Source organism: Hevea brasiliensis, chromosome 15 (genome assembly GCF_030052815.1).
Source record: "Hevea brasiliensis isolate MT/VB/25A 57/8 chromosome 15, ASM3005281v1, whole genome shotgun sequence".
Classification (NCBI taxonomy): Eukaryota; Viridiplantae; Streptophyta; class Magnoliopsida; order Malpighiales; family Euphorbiaceae; genus Hevea; species Hevea brasiliensis.
Genome location: NC_079507.1, coordinates 72091355 through 72110688, shown reverse-complemented (window position 1 = coordinate 72110688; position 19334 = coordinate 72091355). Strand labels below are relative to the sequence as shown.

The window sequence follows — 19334 nt, the reverse complement described above, 5'->3', positions numbered from 1 at the left end:
TGTCTTAGAAATTTGGTTGGAAAAACCCAACGTAGATTAGTTGTTGCATGTGTGTGAGACCCACCGAGTGTTAATTGGTCTGGCAATGAGCATAGGATGCCCAACCCATTGATTATCAACATCAAGGGTCCATTTCCTGCTGCGCTCAGCAACCCACCCGTGCGCCTTCGAGAGCTTCTTCCATTATCATCTTCTTGCATGTGTTTGGTTCACGTACATTCACATGAACAAATTATATTTGAAGTAATTTCCAAAAAAACAAATTATATTTGATGTAACTTTCTTCTAAAGCTCTTTCTCTTCTCCCTTTTACATCATCTTCATTTCCACCCATTTCTAGGAAATTATTAAGGAATAAAATACGATAAACTTCTTCTTCTTCTCTCCTTCAATTGGCATATAATTGTATATAGCTCGCTCAAAACAATCAAGTAGTTAAGTGGTTTCATTAAATGGTTTGATCGAATGGTCAAAATATTAGATAACTCGATCAATTAATTAGACAACAGTCAGCCGAGCAATAACTTAAATTAGATTAACAGTCCACCTCACTCGGATAACTCAGCAAGAATGACTCAGATAACAAACAAGCAAGGATCATACAATTGATGATAGGTATACTCGCCAAGAATTTCAGAATTGTCCCAAGATTCATGCGACCAACCACATATCGATCACAAAGAAGTTAGCCTATAAACACTAGAAGCAACATCACAAATTAGGCATGCTTATTTTACTCAGTTCTTTACGGTGGTATATTGTATTCTTAACTCTTTCCCTCAAATGAATCATTGACTCAAACGAGTCATTGACTTAAATCATAGGCCACCAACCACACTCTTATATTTACTTGCAGTTCATCCATATTAAGAAAAAAATTACATAAACTTGCCTTCCTCTAACAGAATTTTATAGTGGGGTGCAATTACGATTGTAGGAATCCTTGTTTTTTTTTTTTTTCTTTAATAAGCATAAATTTTATTAAAATAAAGTATCAGGAAAAACAATCCTTTTATTTTTCTATTCTTTATCTTTTGATTAAAAGTAAATTACAGAGAGCACAAATTATGAGATTCACACTGAATAATTATATCTTTGTAACTTAATTACTTTTTATTAATTAATTTACTTATTTGTGGTGGATAATATTAAGAATGGAATATATTTTGTGGAGTTCAAAATTAACCTCAAGATACCTTCTTGATTATTAAATTATTCTAAATGAACTTTTAATACCAAAAACGTTTTAATTTATTGATAAAGTAATTAATTAAATCAAGAATTAACTACTAATTAATAATGGTTGAGCACATATAATATTCTTAGCGTTTGGGTATATGCAGATTGGCCTAGGAGGGTGGTGTGTGTGTCATTACTGATTATTGCTGGAGCAAAGAATTAATGATCCTACAAGGGCTTGCTAAATTCTGTGGTGCAAGTGCAAGAAGACCTATGAATATGACCAAATCGATAAAAGCTGTTTGTTAGCGGTACACCTATAGACTAATCTATGAGCTTCTTGAATTTGGCATCGGCTCAAATCAACACCAGCAACAAGATTGTGATGCACACTAAATGAGTCAGATTTGGGTCTATTATTTTATGGTCTTTGATCCACTAAAACTTCTAGCTTGGACACATGTATGTATATATTTGATATGACTCATCGATGGATTCGAAATTGTCTAGTTGGCAAGCCAGGTCTCCAAAGACTTTTGACGGAGTACTTGCATGTGACAGGGACCCTCCACCTTCGGTGATGCACCGAGTTTCTGATTCATGCCCTTGCTACACATAACACACTAGACGTGTGGTAGCGAATAGCGATAGCTCATCAGATTTATTTTCAAAGGCATATTTTTAATGTTTTTTATCTGGCTGAGTTTTTGGTTCTTCAATGGCTATCTACAAGGCTTGAGAATTTATTGCAAGTCGAGTACTTGGACAGCATGAGTGAATTTTGGCAAGAAAAATTTTCGCCTATCTACATTGTTTCACGTTTTATATGATTTTAAATTATTAATTGAAGAGATGGTACGACTAGTCGTACTTACACTTACTTATTAGATTTAGAATCATTTGTACATTATATATAAAACTTATTATTTGTAATTTTTTATTCATAAAATTATCTAAAAATGAGTGATTGTAAAGAAAACTGCACTGTCAATTCATCATGATAGTTGGGAAGTTGCATCAAACTCAGAGTCTACTATATGGATTTATGCCTACTGCTAGATGCAACTGCTTAGGATATTTTCTTATATTTCATATCTTAATTAAGTTGTTGTTATAAAGGTATGAATGAGTTTATTTTGAGCTCAAGTTTGGAAGACAAACTTTCCTAAATCATGAAAGTTTGATAAACAAACTTTAGTTTAACTTGTTGTATAAATATATTAAAGCTAGTAATGACAATTAGATCTTTCTTTCAAAAAAATTTTCAGATATTTCTTTGTTTTCTTTTAAAAAAATGTTCTTTTTTACATCAAGTGATATCAAAGCCACATGACTTAATAGCCCAAAAAAAGATCCTAAGAACCCATTGGGAGGAAGCTGCTTAAACTGAAAGCCGAACTTAAAAAAAATGCTAAAGTTGGAAGAAAGGTACAATTAAACTGAAAAATTCATGGTACGTTGCAAGTGACAAGTTCAGCTCAAAAAGACTGGTAGACTTACACTTAAGGAGAGGGAGAGTATTGGAACATAAAGAGTCCCACATCGGTGGGTAATAAAAAAGAAATAAATTTATAAAGATGGTGCCCATAAATTTTAAATTTCTGGGGTCATTTTAACAAGAAGTAATGTCCATCAAACTTAATTTGATAAAATATGTAAATTGAATATGATTCTATACTACAGTCCATATAAAATTCTAACACCTACCAATACAAATTAGTCAAATTAACTAGAAGATTGTGGAGAAAAATTTAAATTAATGAGATTGATTCTATTAAATTTTTTTTTCAATTAATTAGAGAGATATAGTCAGAAAGCCCAGCTAGTATGTCCATATATGTTGAAAGAATATTGCATACTTGTTAATCATACTCATATAAGTAATAAAGATTTTTTCAGTTTCAAAATGGTACCAGAAACAAGACACAAATGCTCTCCTTATACTGTCATAGCCATGGTTTTATGTCTTGTGATCACAATAAAACAGACATGGAGACCCCTATACAGAAAGGCAAGGGCTGGAACCTGGAAGATTGCTTGGTTTAGGCTTCTTTAAACCAAGTCGGTGCTCAACTGCTGATACGATTTGATTGAAGATTTTAACTCAAATTCAACGACATCACATAGATCAAACAACTAAGCATAAGAAAGATGAACAGACATTAAGGTCTGTATTATATATAAAATGCTTAAGAATATAAGCAAACCATGGAGAGAACTGATTGCTTTCTTGCTTCTGGTATAGCCTTGAACGTAGACAAAATGACAAATATACAACTTAGCCCAGTATAGTGGTCCCAAACAAAGCCAGCAGATAAAAGAAAGAAATCCAACTCATCACATGAAGTTAAGAATCCCCTAGTCCACCCCAAAAGGCAGGAGCACTAAGACAAAATATATATGGCTGTCACAAATTGTAGGGCACCTTTCTCTGCATTAAATCCGTGGGCTTTCCCCTTATTAATTTCTCTCGGGAGCTTAGGACCACAGTTGCCCTAATGGGTCTACTTCTAATAATAATAATAATAATAATAATAATTAATTTGAATGAAATTATCATTTAAAACTATATAATAAATAAAATTCAGACGCTCAATTGCAAAATTTTTTATTTTTTTATAATACTTGTGCATATATTAAACCAAAAACAGGCATGTATTAGCGTTGATTAATTGAAAGTGACTGGACTCATTGAGTCAATGAAGGGGCCAAATGCCAGGTGGGTCTTAATAAATGGTCGGGTAGGGCAATTAAAGATGAGGGAATCCAAAATCTCCCAATGTCTTAACGAAAGCGCGTTTGGGAGGAGGGGTTTCAAACACCGAGTAACACCAATTTCGTGAGCAGTTACACGTGTGTGGGATCAGGGATGAAAAGGAGAAAAGGAAGAAGAAGAAAGCTGCTTGGTTGTCAGGATCTGACACAAAATAATTTTGCTTGCCCAACTTGAAAAATGCTGTACAGTCGATGAATCTTGCCTGCAGCGTATCTCTGTACTGCAACCATTAATGGATTGTGCGTGCAATGCACATATACTGCAAATGCGACTGACCTATCCTGTTGATTGATTATAATTTACTTGAAGTTGGCCAGGCCACGTCTGTGAATCAAAGACCATTCATGAGAATGCCTTCATGCATTCGACCTATTATATGAACCGATCGATCCTTGTGTTTCATCAATAGGAATAAGAATTTTGAGGGTAACACGATTGATTTTTGATGAGCAGATGGGCTGTCAGTGTTATTCAGAAGTAGGTCTCAGCTCATTACTGTAAATGCCATTCCTTGTGAAATGTTCCAAACCAGGTTCAAGTAAAAGATTATAGTAAAACAGCGTCTCGAGCTTGAAGATGTCATTGATGGATCCTTCATGATCATATATGGATTGGTTGAGATTGGGAAGTCGGAATAATTAAAAGATTAGCCGTAAAATTTAACTCACAAGATCAGCTAACTCCGAATGAAAGGACAAAATTTAGGACGCAGCAGAAGATTGGATTTAAATGGCAGTGTAGATTGTTAGGTGACATGGGTCCATTGATCTGGGCCTTAAAACAATTAGCCACCATTAGTTGAAGCTTGAAAGGCCAAATTTGGGCCATGTCATTTTTATCCTTTTAATATCGCTAGGGGGACGTCATGCTCTTTCTTCTTCTGCTGTTGATAGTAAACGATCTCACCTCATTGAACTGCAGTAGATTCAATGATTCTAAACCGTTATCAATATCTGCTAGGGTTGAAAAAGGAACTGAAGAAGAGACACCAATGTACATAGTTGGTGCCATTTATGTCTGTTACTAACTTACTATATATATGTGTGTGCTCTCTATCTTTGATACTTGCTATACATTAAACAAACATAAAAGCACGCCCCTACACATCTCCTTTCTTCTTCTTTTTCTTCTATTTTTTTTTTTTTTTGATTTCGCTAATTAGAGGAAGTTTGGGCAAGAAAATGCAGAGATTCTTTCATTATATCATTATATTTAGTTCTTTCTTTCTTTCTACTTAAAGAACAAAAACGATAATATTAACTGTAAAAATTAAATTAGAAAAAAAATTAAATAAGAAGAAAAAGTAGAAAGTTTGATCCGTTTAGGTAGTGCAAACAAAGAAATTTGATTCATGTTGCATATGATCTCCTTTAAAAAAGGTCTGTGATCCTGTTGTCAGCCACTAGAGGATTTGGTATATCCTATTCGATTTTAGCTAAACAGATGTAATTCGTTCACCATAATATTTCCATAATCATTCCTTGATTATAAACTATCTCCTGAATGTCTTGAAGTTGCCCAAAAGACAAGTTTTTATTGACTTCATTATTATTATTATTATTATTATTATTATTATTATTTTTTTTTTTTCATCAAGGATATCAAATTATATATTCATTATTCATTAACTTTAAAACGCGTTAGTTGGGGCAAAAGATCCAAGCTAATCAAGCAAAATGGGCAGGCTGGTCAGGCTATTTTTAAAACTAGACATTCCAAGGATGAGTGCCCTGGTCAGCCCCCACCATGGTATCTTATGTCTCAGGTTCTTCCAACATTTGGAATAATATTATTGTGGCCGAAGATTCTCATATATTGCATTGGTAGGACCATCGGCCTTATTAAACTACCCATAATTTCGTTTGATTAATAACTAATATGCACTATTAATTACTTAATTAATATCTAATTGGCTTTCTCCCTTGCGATGGTGATCAACTTGGGATCACCACGGGATCTGACCCTTTGATCTGCGGACATAGAGGGAGTGTGTGGGATGGCATGGCATAACTTTAATTATGGCCAAACTCTCTAGGTGTGTGAACATATGTAGATGTAACCTGTAAAAAATATCACTGCTGTAAGATGAGAAATTTCATTCTAAAGGTTGGAAGAATGTAGTTATCATCATAATCTTGTGTATATTATCAGAGGGATACCTGTCATCAGGCCCACGAACAAGAAAAAGAGGAAGATTGATATCGAAAGACTTTACCTAGTAGAAAAAGGTATGAAATTGGGAAGTTTAGAACCTATACTAAGCAAAAAACAAAAGGATATCTAGTACTGTGTTTATATCTGGAATTTGGTGGCTTAAAAATGACCACAGGACCACCTTATATGGACATGATACTTTTTTGGCAATGTAGCTCTATGGTACCACAAATTATAAGCTTTTGCATATATGATTCAGCTGAAAACAAGAAGTTTAACTATAAGTTTCAAAACTCTATATATAAAATAAAAAATAAACCCATTTTAACATTTTCAAAAGAAGATATATTTTCTTTTATGATTTAATCTCATATGTGTCAATGATGCATTGACGGATGGTAACAACATCTCAAATTTAGAAAGATGTCAATTTGGTGACTTGTCTCTTAAAATTCCAGGCTATTTCAAGATGACCGATGAATAATTAAAAAAAAAAAAATCATATTTCCAGCAACCCAAATATATCAAGAACGCAAAAAGGCTGAAATAAGGATTTCCCCCAAAAAGTTTTCTGGGTTGGGAGTCACTTTCTTTACTGGATAAGGAGTTGTTTGGGTATTGAAATTTAGATATTCTCGCATTCTCATATGATTTTGACTCTACCCCAAATCCAAAAGATGAAAAAGGGTGTGTTTTCTTGAGTTTATTGGAGTGTGTTATGGTGAAATATGTGGTTGGGAGTGGCTAAGATCATGGGATAATTATCAATAGAGGTAGTTCAGAAAAGAAACAAGCAAGAATGGGGTTGGGAGACGTTGATGGGGCAAGGGCACAGCTTGGGTTAGGGATGTTTACATCTCGAAGGGATGTGACCTGTCTCCAAGTCACCACCATGCCCTTCAATAGAATTAATGACGTTGATAACTGCTATTGATTGATGGTGTTCTCCTGTGTTCTACAGGAGAATTGCTGCCACTGTGTGAACATGAACTTGTTTTGCACTCCTTTTCATTGTTCATTTTACATAAATAAACGTCTTTTGGTTAAACTAAAAGAAAAGGAGGAGAAATTGGTTAAATATATTAATATAATCAAATTGGCATTGGGAAATGCATGAATTATTGATTCATGTGAGTAGATGCACAAATAGAACGTTCCTAGAAGAATCTTACCATAAACTAACAATGTGTACATACAATTTTTAAAGATAAAAATAGCATACGACCCAGTCGTGTTTGTTCTCTGCGAAACGGATCCCCATGAATTTCATGAGAAAGAAGCTAGAAGCTGAAACATGGCAAATGCACCCATTTTGCTGTAAGTTCTTCTGGTCGTGCCAACAAGCCTTGCTTTATGGCCGGAGAAGATGAGGAGAATTGAATTTGAAAAGGACCTAAGAAAATGATGAGAAAATAATGCCTTTTTTTAATTTTTTGTTGAAATTGATGGGAGAATACGATAATCATTGCATTCTAAAAAGAAAAAGATCATTGATTAAATTAAATACACTGACATGATGATTAGATTCTTCAACTAAATGATTTCATGAGTTTAATCTTTTTTTTTTTATATAATTTGATGTGCTTGTAACTTCAATCGTAATTATTATTATTATTATTATTATTATTATTTCAGAAAGGACTTCAAATGTAATTGAGGATCCCATATTCAATATAATTATTCCTAAATGATGCTCAAATTTTGGTAAATCACTTTGCATGTGATGGGTTTGACCTGTAATTAAGGCAAATCTCAATGGATCCGTAAGTAGTCGGCTACCTCATCGAAGATCAACGAGGCAGGAGTGTCCACGTGTCTAGAAACCATGGATCAAAAACTTGATATGACATACACATGCAACTATACCATACACACAACCCCTCCACCCAACCCAGTTATATTATTGGGGTCTCTCTCTCGCTGGCTTGCAAAACAGAGAAGAGGACACTACAAGGAAGGAGCAAAGCCATCGACCGCTACAACAAGAAGGAAAAGAAGTAATAGTACAAGGACCAAAAAAATTGAATCACTGCTCAGAGGTGGCTGAGAATGGCGAGCGTACTAGGAGTCGCTGACCGAGATTTTAACTACAAGGAGACTGAGCTGTGTCTTGGATTGCCCGGTGGTGGAAAAACTGAGATGGAGACCACATCAAAGGCAACTGGGAAAAGAGGATTTGCTGAGACTGTTGATTTGAAGCTTAATCTCCAGGCAAAGGATTGTGTCATGGATCTGAATGATAATATCAAGAATGCTTCTAAGGACAAGAACCTCCTTCCTGCTGCTACCATCAAGGACCCGGCCAAGCCACCAGCCAAGTAAGTCTTTTTTTTTTTTTTTTTTTCTCTGTAAAGTCCTTAATTTAAAGGTAATTGTAGCACTTTTGTTATTAAAATGTTGTTGGATTTCAGGGCACAAGTTGTGGGTTGGCCACCGGTTAGATCTTACAGGAAGAACATTATGGCTCAGAAGAACACCAGCGAGGAAGGTGAGAAAGCAAGCGGCAATAGTGCAGCATTTGTGAAGGTTTGCATGGATGGTGCACCTTATCTTCGTAAGGTAGACCTGAAGATGTACAAAAGCTACCAAGAGCTATCTGATGCCTTGGCCAAAATGTTCAGCTCTTTCACCATGGGTAAGTATATAGTATAATATCCATTGACTATTGGAAGCAAGTCATAAAAAGTTCAAGAAAAATTAAAATTTATTTAAGGACAATGAATTTAATAGATCAATTCATGGCCAACAAAGATTCTGCAAGTAGAAAACAGTTCTGAAAAATTAAATTTCAGAGCAAAATTCTATAGCAAAATAATTGCATATGTTAATTTTTGAGGTTAAAGGACAGACAAAAACTGCAAGTTCTTATCTTTTTGCTTGCTGAAGAAAGCAACCAGCATGAGGAAACTAGATGTATAGCTAGCTAGAGATAGCCGATAGCATTTATGAGATCTCTTAACTAGAACTTTAAAGAAACTCTATATTTCTTTGTATCCTAACTTGTTTAGATCTGGTTCATGGTATTATAGGTTTAGTGTAAATGCTACATAGATTATATATTATACGGAGAAGCGATTTTAGCTAAAATGATTTTGTCAACTTGATTAATTATGAAGGTAATTATGGAGCCCAAGGAATGATAGACTTTATGAATGAAAGCAAGTTGATGGATCTTCTCAACAGCTCTGAGTATGTGCCAACCTATGAAGATAAGGATGGTGACTGGATGCTCGTGGGCGACGTTCCGTGGGAGTAAGTTCTTATTATTTCCCTCAAATTCCTATAAGTTAAGCATGCTTTTAATTATATATATATATATATATATATATATATATATATATATATATAAAATAAAATAAATAATAAAAAGATGACAGTTTATGTATAATAAATAGAACTTCATCATTCATCAAATTGATTGAATAAGCTTTGTTTTTATTGTAGTCATGGCATAGCATATATATATATGCAGAAAAAATTTAAGTCAATGAAAACAACAGGCTAATTAAGCGCAATTTATCGCTTATTAACATGGGAATATCTCATGCAGGATGTTTGTTGATTCATGCAAGCGCTTGCGCATTATGAAAGGATCTGAAGCTATTGGACTTGGTATGCAAACCTTAATTCTATTGATCAATAATAATTTTACTTTTATTTTTCTTGTTCTTAATTTCATTTTTTTTATTAAGTGATAAATAATATATGGATAATTAACCCAAATTTTGTTCAAAATTCCAGCACCAAGAGCTATGGAGAAATGCAAGAGCAGAACCTGAAATGAAGAACCAAACTTAAATCAGCTTGCCATCTGCGGTGCTAGCTGCCTCTATATTTGGTCTTTATGTCCAAGAAGGCTAGGTAGAAAACTAGGCACTTGTGCAAGCCAAAAAAAAATGGTGTTTCTTTGGATGTGTTTGTATTTTAATTTGATGGTATATAGATATCAAAGATCTAGACATTTGTAATGGACAAGAAGCAATAAACTTAACCCCTATTGTCTGGCTTGTTTATTACTAATAGCTTGCTTATTAATAATTCCCCCCTTATTTTGGCTATTGTTTGCTGTTGTCATGGCTGTCATAGTTGTTAAATGTTTTATTCCTTCAAATTTTAATGCTACTTATATATATAATTATTTTTTTTTTCTTCATCAGAAAGATTCCCAATCCGATATGTGTCTCTTTTTTATTCATCAATGCATTATTATTAATATTATTATTATTTTTATTACTGAGAACGAATTGAGGTTATTAAATTGAAGAGGAGGCAAGCGAGGAGGGAGGGGGAACAAGGCCATGTGCATGTTGATGGGGCTTTCAATTATGGCCATTAATTTTATATGCTGTGCATATATATATATGTGTGTGTTTGTTTATTATAAGTTCTGGGATAAGCAAGATGTGGATTTGATTGGTGAATGTGTAGGCTAGCTAGCTGCAGCTGCTGCAGACGACTGGTGAGTGAATGCGGTTGGCATTCCATAATAATGTGGGTGGGGGTGGGGATAGTGATGGTGGTTAATAGCAGCATTGCACATATTATGCTCGTGTTTTATTAATGATTATTAGTTGATTGTTATGGGATCACTAATCTCTCTCCCTCAGCAGTCTGCTCACATTTTAATTAATCAATAAATTAAGTTTTCTTGGATCTGGCACTAATTATGGCAGAATGGCTCAGTATCTTTAATGAAAATAATTTTGACATGTTTACTTGTTCCATCCTCAAAGTATGCAACCGAATGAAGGCGCACAAGCAGCAAAATGTCTCTTTAGTCTTCAACCAAAGGCCCGTAATTGCGCAACCTTTGCTTTCTCTCCTTTCTGAAAGTGTCGATTCATGGGATGTGCTCTTCATCCCTTCACTTAATGTACACACATGCATCTTTAACAACATGTTTATACTTATATTTCTTTCATATCTGGCTTTGAAAATTGGATTAGCTGAATTTAGTTCGTCAAATTATAATCGTGAAAATAATAATATTATTAAATATAATAAACTGTAATACAGGATCCTTATAAATTAATTAGTTGCAATTCATAATGGGTAAATCTAACACTAAGTAAATAAATATAGTACATTTATAGTTGGAGAAAAGGGGGAGGTCGGTGGGGTGGGATTGCGCGATAAACTACGCATCGAGGGAATTGGATTAAACGGAGCTGTACGGCGTCGTTTCTGACTTAAACGAGTTGGCTAGGTTTTTGGACCATTTAACTCCAGCAGAATCGAAGGTGGAAAGAGCCTTTTGCGTTGCGAGAAACTGTAGTAATGTTGTAAGAATTGCTAAGTTGGTGTTAGAAAGGTTTCTCCAAGTGTTTAATCGATCGGAAGCTTTGAAGGATGTGGCGGATACGGTGCAGAGAGAGGTGGTGGATGGTGGATTATCAGAGACTGCCTTGAATTGGGAAGCAATGACTTGAAAGGTTTGGTTCAAAGCGTTAAGTATTTAGCATAACAATTTTATTCCACTTCTAATTATAATCGCGAACTCTATAATTATGTCTGTTCTTTGAATCTTCACAAAATTGTGCTCAAAACCCATATCAATCGACTGTAGTTATTCAAATATCAAAAAAAAAAAAAAAAATCGTCTTTTGCATTCAAACTTTGTTGTTCCTTTTGAATGTTTGAGTGCTTGTTTGCATAATAAATCTAAAAAATGGTTGACGGATTTGAAAGAAAGAAGTCTGTTCTGTTTAATAAAGTAGGATTTGAATTTGATATTGAGAGTCGGGTTTTAACTTTAATTAATGTAGCTGAAGATCAAGGGCATTAAGGGTAAAAGGAAATGAAATTGTAATAAAAACAGGTATTGTTGTCTTCAGAGCAGATTGAGTTAACGTCATGAAGAGCACAGAGATTTTAGAAGAGGAACATAAGCAAGTCCAACCTTTTCCCTGCAGCGAGCCCATGTACTTCCTCTCCCTCTTACAGGGTCACGTCTTGAGGCCCATCTGCTCAAAATATTACTCATCTTTTTGTTAGTGGGCGGGATTATTGTTTTTGAGCTTATTGACTGGTGCTGCCACTTACCAAGTTTGTTGCAAGATATTTGCTTTTGGTTTCGATAAAAAAAAATATTACAGTAATGTATATAAAAGCTAAAGAATCTACATTAAATAAAATTTCTTTAATATCTATGGGGCATTTTAATATAATTTATTCAGTTTCAAAATAAAATAAAAATTCTTTAAAAATATTTTCTTTATAATGTTTCCCTCTATTTTATTTATATAATATATTTATAAATTAACGAATATGTATTAAATTAATGGCTCTTTAAAAATGATATATATTTTTTTAATATTCTCTCTTTTTTAAGATTATTGTATTTATTTTTACATATAAATATACTATATTTTGTAGGATAAAAAATTTTATTGTCAGTCACAAATATATTATTTTTTAGCAAAAAATATATTCAGACAGATAAATTAGTTAAATATTATCACCCATAAATCAGTTTTTATAATATAATAAATTATCTTAATTTTTCAATATTTTCTTTCAACAATTAGCATAAAAAGCTTATCCTACTGTGGCAAATTAAAATATATACAATCTAAAGATATTTTATATAAAAAAAAAATATCATTGTCAATTAATTATCCTCTACTTATAGTTGATAGCCTTGCCTTGTTCATGATCTATTGACTGTTTCTTACATTTGCACTGTGTTTGGATTGAATGCAGTTATAATTTATTAATATATTATATCGTACTATATTATATTATATTTTATGATTTTTATTTTAATATGTTTAAAAAAAATAGTATAGTATAAAATAGTTTAATAATATTTTCTTTTTTGATTAGATGGTATAGAATAATAAATATAAAGATTACTAAAATACCTTTATTGTTATTTTAAATATATAAAAAATTGTTTTAAAACTTTGTTTGCATCGGTTTGAAAAATGATGAATTTTTCTCAGAGTTAAAAATTCAGTGTTGATTACCAATTGATAAAATAGGTGAAATAATTTAGATATTCAAAATGAAATCACTCATCAACAAACAAGAAAATAAATTCTCGAGTGAGTCAGGTAATAAAAGAATAAAAAAATCATATCCAACAATCAAACAAAAACGAAAAAGGATAATTATCAATAAAAACTCATACTTGTGATAAATTTAGACTATACTCACACCTGAAATTGATGGCTAGAAGAGGGGTATTGAAGTGTAATTGCAAACTTATCAAATATTGAGAAGGGATTATGGAGGACCTGTGATAGGAGAGGCATGGAGGACTAGCACATGTGAGAAAAAAAAGGTTTTTGGTTAAAGGGAGAGCTGAAAATGAGAAATAAGGAACATTTATACGTAAAAAGAATAGGGTATAATTAAAATTTTATAAAATATGAAATTAAAATGCACAAATTTTAAACTATCTAATATTATGATTAAGAAATTATATAAAATCATCATTCTACAGGAACGATATTCACAAATGAGTAGTATTATCATACCATTAATTAGGAAACAATAGGAAACTATCATCCAAACAATGGGTTAATGTAGTTTTTCACAAAATAATTAAATAAAAGAAATATTTTTTTTTCCTTGTTTTTTCATCATATCTTTCTATCCTTTTCGCAATGGATATTTAATACTGGCTCAATTTTGATTGGGAGTGTAATGTCCGATATCAGTCGGTATGAAGGCGTTTACTCGTGGATTTGCAGCAACATTTGAATCTGAAATCAACATGAATCAGTGCTCTCGCTGTCAGTTTAGCGGGGTCATTACGGAATCTGGGGTTGGTTGATGGTTGTACGACCAGAGGTTTGCATTGATTTGTCTGCGTTTCAGCGACGCAGTGCTAAAACAATGAAGAGAAGTTTCCATTCTAGACGTGGGGGACGGGGGGGGTGACTTTGACTATTAAATTGTGAGAGGAAAAAAATTACCGAACAAGAGAATTGAATGCATGATGAGAAAGAAAAGTAAAATTATATATGGTTCCTATTATTTTTCAAGTTTTAAAACATAATCTTGAAATCTTTTTCCTTGAATTGGAGAAGTCATGGGAGCATCTGTCACTGCTGTTGAGATGCTTCTTGTCCTTACTTTAATTGAAAATCTTTTCTTCAGCTGCATTGGTGCTAATTCAAGTGGAAGCTGTATCATGAATGAGAGAGAGGCCCTTCTCAAGTTCAAGCATGACCTCGTAGATCCTTCAAACCGTTTGATGTCATGGATTGGAGAAGATTGCTGCACATGGAAGGGAGTTAGCTGCAACAACCTAACTGGCCATGTCATAAAGCTTGACCTTCATATTTCTGTTCCAAGTTCATTTACAGAAGGTTCGTGGAAATTCGAGCAATCTCGGCTGGGAGGTGAGATAAACCATTCCCTACTCAATTTGAGGCATCTCAATTATGTAGACCTAAGTGGGAACGATTTCTCAAGTGTTGAATTTCCAAGTTTTCTTTTTTCCTTGCAAAAATTGAAATATCTAGACCTGTCTTCGGCGCAATTCAGCGGAAAGGTTCCCCATCATTTTGGCAACCTTTCATACTTGCAGTATCTTGATCTCAGTTGGAATTATTTCACAGCTGACAACCTCCACTTTTTATCATCTCTTTCTTCATTGAAATACTTGGATCTTTCTAATGTTGACCTCTCTGGTGCAGCTAATTGGCTACACTCTATAAACATGCTTCCTGCTCTAGTAGAGTTGCGTTTATCCATTTGTCACCTTTCTAACATCCCTTCTCTTCCTCATATTAATTTTACGTCTCTTGATGTTTTTGATATCCAAGGCAATAACTTGAACTCCACCATTCCCCTGTGGTTGTTTAATATTAGCAACTTCAAGTATCTTGATTTAAGTGAAAATGTTTTCCAAGGCTCCATATCCAGTCAGATGGGTAATTATAATTATCTTTCTTTCCTTGACCTATCTGAGAATGAGCTTGAGGGTGAAATCCCTGGAACATTAAGGAATCTGTGCAGTTTGATTGAGCTAAACTTGGCTGATAACAAATTCCGTGGTGATATTTCTGGATCTTTTGGTAGCTCATCTGGTTGCATCCAAAGTAATTTAAAGACTTTGATTCTTGAATCTAATAATTTTAGTGGCAGTCTCCCGGGTAACTTGGGACAGTTTAAGCATCTAGAATATCTTGATCTTTCTTCTAACTCCTTTCAAGGTCCAATCCCAACATTCATTGGACAACTTTCCAACCTAAAATATTTAGATATCCATAACAATTCACTGGATGGTGTAGTTTCTGAACTTCACTTCTCAGAACTCACGAGCTTGACTTACTTGATAATGGATGGGAACTCTCTAGTTTTTGATGTTGGCTCCACTTGGGTGCCTCCTTTTCAGCTTCAAACTATTGAGTTGTCATCTTGCAAAGTAGGCCCCTAATTTCCTCAATGGCTCCGGACACAGAAGAATATTTCAGATTTAAAGATGTCTAATGCAGGCATTTCTGAAAGCATTCCAGCTTGGTTTGAAAACATTTCCTTCAGTATCCAAGTGCTGGATTTATCTCATAATCAAATTACAGGGAACTTGCCCAAGCTGATTCAAATAAGAGAATATACTTGGATTACAACAACTTTGATGGCCCTTTAATTGATTTTCCTTCAGATGTGAGTGTATTAGATCTCTCCAAAAATTTGCTTCAGGGTCATATTCACAAAACAGTTGGGGATATTATGCCAGAAATGCGGTTTTTCTCTCTTTCCAACAATCATTTGAATGGTAGCATTCCAAAGTCTTTATGCCAAATTAAGTCTTTAATTTTTCTTGAATTTTTCAAAAAATCAACTCTCAGGAAAACTTCCTCAATGTTGGCAGAAGTTACCAAGTTTGTATGTGATAGATCTAGCACATAACAATCTGAGTGGTTATATTCCAAAATCTATGGGTTCTCTCGGACGACTTGTGTCTTTGCATTTGGAGAACAATAATTTGCAAGGAAGCATCCCCACATCGTTAAAACGGCTGCATGTGTGGACTCTTGATCTCAGTGGGAATGCACTTACAGGTCCTATTCCATCTTGGATAGGTGAAAATATATCTTCACTTAGGATAATTGATGTCCATTCAAATATGTTTGGTGGTGAGATTCCACCAGAGCTTTGTGTCCTTGAAGTTCTTTGCATATTGAACCTAGCAGACAATAAGATGATAGGAAGCATTCCTCCTTGTTTTGGCAATTTACTGCAATGGCTTTCTCTGAGTTGGAGTTTGATGATATTTGGGAATTATATCCTTCCTATGACGTCATGGACTATGATGAGCATGCTGCGGCTTATGTGAAAGGAAGACAGCTAGAATATACGAAAACAATTCGATTTCTCTTTTCCATTGACCTTTCAGGAAATAATTTTGTCGGGGAGATTCCACAAGAGTTGACACTTCTTACGCGATTGAGGAACTTGAATTTATCTAGAAACTATTTGAAGGGGCATATACCTTCAAAGTTGGCAACTTAAAATTGCTGGAATCTCTTGATTTGTCTGTAAATGAGCTTTCTGGATCAATTCCTTCTGGTATCTCTAATTTGAACTTTCTCAGTTACCTGAACTTGTCTTTCAATAATTTATCTGGCCGTATTCCATAGGGGAATCAACTCAAGACTATAGATGATAAATCCATCTATATTGGCAACAAGGGACTCTGTGGGCCTCCACTAAAGAGTTGCCCCGGAGATGAACTGCCTAAAGGTCATGAACGAATTGAGAAAATGACCAAGATTGAGTTTGAAATACTTTGGTTCTATTGTGGATTGGCAATGGGCTTCTTAGTTGGGTTTGTGGGAGTTTGTAGCACATTTTATTTCAAGGATTCGTGGAGATTCTTTCCGTCTCAATCTGTCTTATTTATTTATTATTTTAAAAAATTAAAAAATATTAATTATTATTTTTAACTTTACCCTTACCTATTATTATTCTAAACATATTTACCTATTCTTAATACTTTTTTATATTCTTACAATATAATCAATTATTAAATTTTTTTTATAAAAATGATGCTATTTAATTATTTTTTTAATTTTATATAAAAACCTCTAAATTAAATTAATTATATAATTTTTTGTAATACATGCTTTAATTTTATCCTAATAATACTTCTTGCTTTTGTATATTTTTATTAGTCATTTTATAGAAATTATTTTATCTTATTATTTTAAAAAAATCAAAAAATATTAATTATTTTTTATTTTATTTTTTTTTATTAAATATAATCTCTTAATCAATTAAGATAAAAGGTAATTTAGTTAAATTAAGAAATATTTTATATTGATTTAAGTGATTTAAATATTTTTTTAATTATTATAAAAAACATTAAATGACAAATAAAAGTGAATAAATATAGATATGGCAATGAGTTGAATTTTTTACCCTTACTTGATTCGATCGAACCTTAATAGGACGAGTTTAGATAATATATAATCAGTTTAAATTTAAAAAATAGTACATATGATAGGTTTGGAGTAGATTTGGATTTACATGTTGAGTATCCGTTACCCGAACTTATTTATATAAATACTTAATTAGTATGCCTACTTTCAATCAGTTGACAGGATTTATAATAAGCTTTGGGTAATAGTTGCAGTAAGCGCAAATGAATTGCTGAGGAAGTTCCATGGAGAAAATTTCTGAGAGCAAATTTGAGAATCTCTCTCTCTCTCTCTTCTGAGCTTTGCAAGTTAGTATTACAATAATGTAGCAACAGAAGATAAATTTCATCAATTTTAATGTGCTCCTGGATTCAGCAGATTTTCAAGGGTCCCCTTTTACAAAATTATTAACCCTTAAAACAATTGATTTCTGAAAAATCAAATGAATTTAGACAATCGAAAGCAACTCTCTCTCTCTAATATGAAAACATATGAAAAGCGAGGAAAGGCCAAATTCCTTTTGTGTTATCACATGATTTATCATATCGTACATTTCCATGGAGATAGTATTAGTAAACTAATCAATGCCCTTCAATGGAGATAGGAATTCTGAAAGTCACTACACGGAACAAGCAGAAAATTTCCCCAGTGAAAGAGGCAAAAGGTGCCAAAATCAAGTGACAATGTAATCAGAAATTCATTCTAAAGCCCCATAGGCATTATTATACGGAATGCTCCAATCTTATCAATGAAATAAATTGTTAAATTGTCAAATTCACAAGTTTATATCTATATCAGAAGTTTGGTTTGCTAGCTAGTTCATTTCACGGCAAGCTTTTAACAATGCTATTGCATGAACATCTTCTCTCCTTGCTTCTGGGAATCCTCCTCTGCCAATTATAAAATGAAACGTGCAATGAGATTTCTCAGCCGTGTATCGATATATAGTAGAAGAGATGGGTCCATTGGCAATGTTCTTGTTCAATAGCTAATTAAACTCTCAACTTTTGCTTCTTTTCCTTGGCATTGTCCAACTCCGTGACTTCAGCCCTTGATCTCCAGCTCCATCTTCTCAATTTGGAGTTTATTTCTCTCTTTTGGGCACTAGGACAATTGAAGGGGACTTCTCAGCCAAAGTGACCTTGGCTCACCTCTCCCTATAAAAACTGTAGGACAGCTTGAAAATTCGCAAAGGTTGTCTTTTCAAATAAAATCTAGTTTATTACATGTACAATTTGTTAGTTTTTAACTCAAGGGCATACACCACACCCCAACCAGTATTGGTGTGTAAAACTAAGCGTATTTACTGCAGTTAAAAAAAAATTATAATAAAATATATTTGTGCTTGTTGAAATATATTTTTTTGCTTATTTCACTATAAAATAAAAGAGAAAAATAATTTTTTTTCCTTCTCTTTATCATTAAGCAAAAATTACTACAAATCAAAGTGAACAATTTTGTAAATCGCCCAGCCATCTCCGATCTTCGGATCAAATCAATCAACTAGCTACCGTCTTCGGGGGTGAGAGAAGTTGTCACGACCCAACCTATGAGCCAGACCGGCACTAGGACTTGGGCCGGTATAAAGCCCCCAAGACCCGTAGTAAACCTTACTGTTCTCAACTTCATGACCAGGCCCACAATTTAGGCTCAATATGCATATAAAATAATTTAAATTAAATTGTTTTAATTTTATTTCGGGCCAACTTAACCCAATAATTATCAGAAACTAAAATTAGGGGAGCCCAACTCAACCCTGTTATATCATTTATAAACTATTTAAAATTCATAAAAAATTTTCATTTATTAATGCAAAAACATAAATTCATGCAATCCCTGACAGGATTAAT

The 19334-nt window shown here is 33.4% G+C and overlaps 1 protein-coding gene and 1 pseudogene across 1 annotated transcript; both read left to right on the top strand.

Annotated features, from left to right (window-relative positions):
• The first annotated feature begins 7971 nt into the window (after window positions 1-7971).
• LOC110635451 (auxin-responsive protein IAA14) lies at window positions 7972-10167 on the top strand. Its single transcript, XM_021784784.2, has 5 exons — window positions 7972-8427; window positions 8521-8744; window positions 9226-9361; window positions 9660-9721; window positions 9851-10167. The coding sequence occupies exons 1-5, from the start codon at window positions 8159-8161 to the stop codon at window positions 9886-9888; spliced, it is 729 nt and encodes a 242-aa protein (XP_021640476.1). The 5' UTR covers window positions 7972-8158; the 3' UTR covers window positions 9889-10167.
• A 3900-nt stretch (window positions 10168-14067) lies between these two features.
• On the top strand, window positions 14068-17010 carry LOC110635443 (receptor-like protein EIX2; annotated as a pseudogene).
• Window positions 17011-19334: the final 2324 nt, after the last annotated feature.